The following is an 8,251-nucleotide window of genomic DNA, read 5'->3' on the forward strand; positions in this document are numbered from 1 at the left end:
ACATTCCTTTCCTTTTTCTTTCAAGAAGTGTTTTCTTCTTGAACTGGTGTTTGTCTTTGCGGTTCTATTGCTGCCACAAACACAATGACCAACAAGAAAGTTCATAATGAAAGGGGTTAAGCTGCTTACACATACAAGGTGGCTGTATATCTCTAAGACTTTGGGTGCATCATACATTTTTTGATCTGTCATATTTCACAGAAGATAATTCATAGCATTGGACCACCATGTAAAATTGCTTTCATTCCTGTTTCTAGCATTGATTGCACCACGAATTATCAACAAGATAAAACAAGTGAAATTGCAGGGAGCATCATGGCCAGGCACTTGGAAGAGGAGATCCTCCATCAAGACTTCAGAATCTTAAAATCTCTAGATTTTGGTTCATTTGGGGAGGTGAAGCTTGCATGCCATCTTCCTACAAATACACAGGTTGCTGTCAAGGTGCTGGAGAAAAATCCAACTGCTGTGACTGACAACACCTCTGAAATAGAGATCCTTCAGTCTTTGGAACACAGAAATATAGTTCGATTATTTCATGCCATTGACACAGTGAACATGACTTATGTTGTTATGGAGTATGTTCCTGGAAAGAATTTGGAGATGTTCCTTAGGAACGTAGACTATCTGACAGAGGATGAAGCTAGACCAATATTCCAACAGGTGGTGATGGCAGTGCACTTTCTCCACCAAAGACTCATTGCACATCGTGATATTAAATTGGAGAATATCCTTATTGACAGAGCTGGAAACGTCAAGCTTTGTGACTTTGGATTGGCCATTCAGCTCAAAGAGGGGCAGATGTTGAAAGAGAGATGTGGCTCCTTGCACTATATGGCTCCAGAAATCTTGGCAGGGAAACCCTATGATGGGCTGGCAGTTGACATGTGGAGCTTGGGAGTTGTCCTCTATGTGCTGGTCACAGGACAATTTCCATATGAAGAAAGGACTTATCATGGTATGCATAAGGTCATCAGCAACACAAAATATCCACTTCCCTACCACCTATCAAAGCCCTGTTGCCAAACCATTGGACGATTACTCGCGGTCCCGACCAGGCACAGGATAACAATAAGTCAGCTCCGGGAAAGAAGATGGCTGGGCCACATTAAAGATCATGTAGAACCAGCAAAGAAGGAAATCCTTCTGAGGGTCGTAGACATATTGTGCACCAGTGGCTATAGCTGTGAAGAAATCGTGTCAACCCTAACTCACAGACAACCAAATACTAAATTAGCAGCGACTGTCAATATACTTAAATATAAGTTGATCTCCGGGGAGTGTCATCAGAAAAATGGGAAGTCCTGTTTAAACACCAGCCGTGTAGGAGCTCTTCAGCCCTTTTTCCCATTGAAGAGGGCTGCCAGTACACCTTCCTTACATAAAATTATATAAGCTGGGAAGTATAACTTGGAGGAGGAAGGTGAAGAAGGAAAAGCCAAGAGATTCCAAAGTGAAAACTTGCTCGACAAACTCTCCTGCTTAGAGATGTTGCCCAGTTCAAAGACTCAAGAAAGGAAATGTCTGCATGGCTAATGTCATCCACAGTGCTACAGGTACTTTGCAATGCACATGAAGTGTGTGGACAGCCAGCCTTGTGATGGCACCACATGTGAATCAGGTCTGCATGCAACACCGACAATGATTTTGAGCACCATCTCCTCTTTACAGCAACCACCCCTGAAGATCAACATGTCCAATGACCAGCCTCAGGTTCCACCCACAATCTCAGGATCGAGGGTATTCAGGGTCTGGAAACTGGTGAAGAAACGTTTATCCCATGTACTCAGAGAACTGTGTTGTCTTCCTGAACCATTTCCTGGTGAATCCTGGACCCTCTTGCAACCTACAAAAAAAACCAACCAAAGAAACAAACAAATAAAATTGACTGTATAAAACACCTGTGTGCTCTGGCCATCAAAATGTTTTCCTCCTTATTAGTTTGTCTATGTTAATTTAATAAAGAACCTATTGTTAATGACAAGAATCTGCCAGAAGTAACCAAACTAAAAAAAGAGAGGATGCAATTAGATTGAGGTTTTCGTCAAGAATCATCATCCAGTTATCATTCCATAACTGACTGAAGCAGATGATGAGATCAGCAACCAAGCAACAGGCCAACCTCTAGGAAGACAGTTCACCACAGGAAGGAGGGAATCTATGAGCCAGGAAGATCAAGACCATGATGGAGAATGCTCCAGAGACAGCTCAATCAAGCTCATGGAAATCATGAGCTCTAGTCCAACAGCTCTGGAGACTTCAGGGGTCTGAACCTGGCGCTCTGTACTCATAAAAACTTATGAATCTTGGACTATTGAGGATGCCTGACAGTGGGACAAGGGGCAAACCTTGGTACTTGAGCTAGCTATTGCCTCCCATTCCCTATCCTGGGGTGCCATGCTCAGACAAAGTGCTTAGCAGAGGTACCTGTGCTTCCCCATCTTAATGTGCCAGACTTTGTTGAATCCTCTTGGGAGCCCTTCCCCATGAGATGTGGACTGGGGGAGTCAAGTGGTTGGGTAATGGTGGGTACAGTAGCAATGACTGAGTCTGGAATGTAAAATCAAAATTAAAATAATAAACAACTTACTAAAAATAGAAAGCATCCTAGCACAGTGTCTTCATACAGTTCTCAACCCTGGGTTGGTATCTTGACCTCTCACATGAAATCATCTCCAAATCCCACTGACAAACCAGGACTGTGTCTCCACAGCTGAGCCTCGTGCAGCACACATCTAAGAAAGGATAGCCAAGCCATGAACCTCATGCCCAGGCAAAGCAATACAAGTCGGTTGGAAGAAATTAACCAACAAAATAAACCCAAAAGACTAATCCCCTTTACAAACACAGAGCTAACATGAGAAATCCTAGACACCCTTGAGTCTCCCCAAATGACCAATAGGCCAAGGGAACGGGTCCCTGAAACAAAATCTGAGACAAAATATTTGAAGGAATCATTATAAATATATTCAGATAACTCAAAATAGCATGATAAACACATGAAGCAAGCAGCACAGTGGTGGTGTTCGCCTTAAATCTCAGCAATCCTTAGGCAAGGGCAGATGTACCTCTGTAATTTCTAGGCCAGCCTGGTCTACAGAGTCAGTTCCAGGACAGCCTTCAAAGGTACAGAGAAACCCTGCGTCCAAAATCCAAACTATCAAAATAACCAAAAATGAATTAAAAAGCTAAAAACTTCATGATGCATAAGAGAGATTAATTTACCTTTTTAAAAGCCTAGAGCTGCTGTTTGTTGATTTTTAAATGTTGAGAGAAGGTTTTGTTAGACAAATTTCCTAGACGGGTTCTCTTGAGTGGAATTTGGGTCAGTAGAAATTGTATGGATTATTAGACTGTCAGCAGCACCTAGAAAAATGTAAGTATGTTTACAAAATTAGCTGGATATCTACAATTTCAGAGCTCCTACTTCCAACATGGAATTCCATGGTTCCATTTAATGAAAATATGCCTTATCAAGTGTTGGAATTTGTGTGTTTGTCACCCAAGTCTATGCTACCCCAGTGCTAAACAGCACTTTTAAAGAATCCTATTCATTGATTTACTTTGTGTAGTGGTGCTCTGACTATCAGTAATTATGGACTGCTCACAGGGGTGTGCACCTCCCATGTGCACTGTCACCATACCATAGAAAGGAATGGCAGATTCACAGAGAAGATTTAGAGATCATCGTGATCCTCTGTGAGTGTAGATGTGTGTAGGTAGAAGTGTAGACATAGAGAATATCTGCTCTGTACAGTCTTTCTTCATCAGCATTACTCAAATAAGAGTCACCAGGTTATTGGGAACCTCAATTGAGGAATGTTCTCAATCAGATTGTCTTACCAGCATGTTAGTGGAGCGTTTTGTAGATGGATAAGTTTCAAAGCCACTCTCTCCAGATCAGGCTAACCTGCAACCCCTTATATTCCTTAACTGCAATTGCAAGAGAAGAGGTCTCTTGCTGGGTATAGAGGTATTTCCCTGTTCAAACACCTAGCATCCTAATCATGACATGGAGACTTACAATTAAGTGTGAAACTTGGCCAATTGCTTAGGCTGATTACTAACTAGTCTTTATAACAGTAATTATCCAATGTCCTTTATCCTGTGTTCCTATACATGGATCAGTTACTTTTACTTTGCAGTGGCCATGCTATTTGTTCTGAGTCTGGTGTCTCTGCCCTTTTCCTCAGAACCCTCTGTGCCTGGAAAGCTTTTAAGTAAACAGATCAGAGTGTCACAACTTCACAGAGTATTAAAGGGTTCTTCCACATCAGAGGTACCAAATGACTGTCTTTATTCCTCATGAGTAGAATTAAGGAAAGTTCATGTAGGAAGGTAGGCAGAGGATCCCAATTGTAAGATTCACCTTCGTAGGCTGCAGAGCTATGTCTGCTGGAACCTCCTCCAGAGCTCCATGGACTGAGCTTGTAACAGGCCTACAGACAGGATCGTCTATTCATTCTCAAAACTCCCTGATGCTTCAAAGAGGACCAGAAAAATGTGCACACAATTAAAGAAAGGCACAATGGGCCAAGTTATTATTATTCCCCACTTGTGCTGTACCATCCCAGGTTACCAGCAATCCTCGGTACTGGGAAGTAAACCATTCCCTTGATTGTCATGTGGAGATATTCAGCAGCATTTTATATGCACACCTATTTGATAATTGAACTCTTGAAAACATCAAATTCTCCTTGGCATTGTTTCCAACTCAGTTTCTTCCCATCTATGCCAGGATAAACCAAACTAGCAAATAATCCATGTGCCTTGGACCTCTCAATCCAGAAGACAGACAGACAGACAAATTGAGGTCTCCGTATCCTATGTTCCTCAAAGTCAAGGCTATCTAACGAAGGAGGGACATGGACTAATATTTCAACAGGTTGTGTCAGCAGTGCACATTCTCCAACAAAGACTCATTCCATATCATGATATTAAGTTTGGAGAATATCCTTATTAACTGAGATGGAAAAATCAAAGATTGTGAATTGGGAATGACAACTCATCTCACAGAGGGGCAGACATTGGAGGAGGTCTTGCATCATAGCCCAATATATCTCCAGAGTCCTTGGCTGAAAAAAACTCTATGATTGTATGGTTGCCTCATGTGGAGCTTGGGATTTGTGCTTTATGTACTTCTCACAGGACAATATCCATATGAAGAAAACATAGCCCATGCATTGTAGAGCCTCATCACCACCATAAACTTTGAGTTCACTACCATCCATCTAGACCCTGTCATATCATCTTTGAAGAATTAGACAAACCAGCAGAGGATAACAGTATGTCAGCTTGAGCAAAGGAGATGGCTCAGCCACACTGAAGATCATGTAGAACCTGCTCAGAAACAAATCCTTCCCAGGGACAAACAGAGCATGAATACTATTGGCCATCCCTGTGAAGGGATTTTGTAATGCCTAAAACACAGGCAACCAAATAATAAAGGAAAAGGAACCTTCCCTATTCTGAAACACAAATTGAGCTGTTGGGCTGTCCTGATCAAAACAAGAAGCCCTGGTTAATTGGCAGCCCTGTTCCTGCTATTCCCCTCATCTCCCCTTCAAGAGGAGAGCCAGCCAACCAGCTTTTCCAACATTTACAGAATCTGGGAAGACTCACTTTCAGCAGGAGGGTGTGGAAGGAAGAATAGATGCCTAAGCTGTATCATGTTCAATACACACTAGTGATTGGATCTGATGCATTGATCAGAAAATAATACCAGAAGTATGTGTCCTGATGGCGAATGCCATCAAAAATGCTACCAGGGGCATTGCTACCAACATGATTTTTCTGGACAGCCTGCCACAGGATCTCTCCTCATCTGGATGTTTGCTCTCTCTGCATTGTCACTGGATACTGTTTTTTCTGTACATTTGCTGAACTTGTGTGTTTGTATTCTAGAATCTTGTGAAACTTATGAAAATGGTTTTATAGTCATTGGCTTAATTGTTTTAATTCCAAAGATGCCTAGAAATCTAGGAGTATATGCCCTGTAGCCTATATTTACCTCTGCCTATCTTCTAACTTTGGTCTCCCATCTCCTGTCTCCCCTCTGCCTGCCCATTTTCTTTTCCTTTTTCTTTTTTTGTATGAAGTGCTTATGTAATTTGTTTGTGGCACATTAGTTACCTTAGTTATGATCTTTTTTCTTTCTTTACTTTTATTTTACATTTGATCCCACTTCCCTCTCGCTCCCACCCTCTTTTCATCTCTCCCAACATCTCCCACCCCCTGACCACGCTCCCTTCCCATCCCCCCAACACTCCTCATACAGAGTGATGCCTTCCAGGAGGGGTCATCTAATTCTGTCAAGTCTTTTGTAGAAGGGACTAGGCCCACCCTACTGCCTCTAGGTTACAGAGTATCCCTCCAGGGGGGTTGCACCCACAAAGTCCTTATATGCACAATGGATACATCCTGGTTCCACTGTCCGAGGTCCTTAGACTGCCTTCTAGCTTAGACCCATGTTCAGGGGGCCTGAGTCAGTCCTATGCTGGATTCCCAGCTATCAGTCTGGGGGGCCCATTAGCTCCTCCTTGTTCAAGTCAGCTGTCACTATGTGTTTTTGTAGCCTGCTCTTGTCCTTGCTCTCTGCATCTGGATTTATGTTCGGCTCAGTGTTTAGCTGTGGGTGTTTGCTTCTGTTTCCATCAGCTACTAGGTGAGGGCTCTAAGATAGTGGATAAGTTAATCCTCTCTCTAATTATCAGGGAAGGGAATTAATGATAGCTCAAATTGTTAGTTGGGTTCAGTCTTTAGGTCTGTGGATATTTCCCTACATTCAGATTTGTCTTCAAACCTATAATGGCTCCCTCTTTATGGTCTCTATCTCTCTCTTTCTCTTTCTCTATCTCTCACTCTCTCTCTTTCTCTCATATCTTTCTCTCCTCACTCAATCTTCCTAGTGTCCTGTGATTTCCTCTCCACCCCTTCTCTTTCTCCTAGTTCCCTCTCCACTCACTGCCCCCACAACTTCCCATATGCTAAGGAGATCTTGTGACTTTCCTTATCTGGGAGGGACCATATATGAAACTCTGAGATTACTCCTTGTGTCCTACTTTCTCTGGCGGTATGAATTATAGGCTAAATTATATGTCTAAAATAGGTGAATTATTTGTCTAAAATCCATATATGAGTGAGTACATACCATGTTCTCCTTATTGTGAGTGTTTTACCTCACTCAGAATGGTTTATTCAATTTTCATCCATTTGCCTGTGAATTTCAAATTTCCATTGTTTTTTCCACTGAGTAGTATTCCATTGTGTAGATGTGCCACATCTTCCTTATCCATTCTTCAGTTGAGGGGCATCTTGGTTGCCTCCAGGTTCTTGCTATCGCAAATAATACTGCTATGATCATAGTTGAGCACATGTCTATGTTGCATGGATATGGATGATTTGGGTATATGTTTAAAAGGGGGATTGCATGGTCTTGTGGTAGACTGATTCCGATCTTCCTGAGGAACTGCCATACTGATCTCCAAAATGGCTGTACCAGGTTTCACTCCCACCAGCAGTGGAGGAGTGTTTCTCTTTCTCCTCATCCTTTCCAGCATAAATTGTCAGTGATGTTTCTAATTTAGCCATTCTGAGAGGAGTACATTGGTATCTCAAAGTTGTTCTCTATTCAGCTCTGTTCCCCATTTTTAATAGTATCATTTGGTGTTTTGGTGACTAGTATCTTGATTCTTTGTATATTTTTGAGATCAGTCCTGTGTCAGATGTAGGATTGGTATAGATCTTTTCCCAGTTGGCAGGCTGCTCTTTGGTCTTGGCAACTGTGTCCATTGCCTTACAGAAGCTTCTCAGTTTGAGAAGGTCCCATTTATTATCTGTCTCAATGTCTGTGATACCAGATTTATGTTCAGGAAGCAGTCTCCTGAACCAATTTTTTTTTTCATGGGTTCCTTCCATTTTGTCTTCTAAGAGGTTCAGTGTGGTTGGATGTATGTTGAGGACTTTGATCCATTTGGACTAGAGTTTTGTGCATGGCGACAGACATGGTTCTATCTGCAGTCTTTTACACCATCATCCAGCTGTGCCAACACCATTTGTTGATGATGCTTTCTTCCTCCCATTGTATAGTTTTAGCTGTTTTGTCAAAAATCAGGTATTCGTAGGTGTGTGGGTTAATATCAGGATTTTCAATTTGATTCCATTGGTCTACCTGTCCATTTTTTTTTTGCCAATACAAGGCTGTTTTCAGGACTAAGGCTCTGTACTAGAGGTTAAAGTTGGGGATAGTGTT

At 42.0% G+C, this 8,251-nt stretch overlaps 1 protein-coding gene across 1 annotated transcript; it reads left to right on the forward strand.

The window, feature by feature from the left end:
* Positions 1-315: 315 nt before the first annotated feature.
* On the forward strand, positions 316-1,395 carry LOC127215873 (putative sperm motility kinase W). The gene has a single exon (XM_051176348.1). It carries the CDS (start codon positions 316-318, stop codon positions 1,393-1,395), a length of 1,080 nt encoding a protein of 359 aa, XP_051032305.1.
* Positions 1,396-8,251: the final 6,856 nt, after the last annotated feature.

This window comes from Phodopus roborovskii, unplaced genomic scaffold, assembly GCF_943737965.1.
Source record: "Phodopus roborovskii unplaced genomic scaffold, PHOROB, whole genome shotgun sequence".
Taxonomy (NCBI): domain Eukaryota; kingdom Metazoa; phylum Chordata; class Mammalia; order Rodentia; family Cricetidae; genus Phodopus; species Phodopus roborovskii.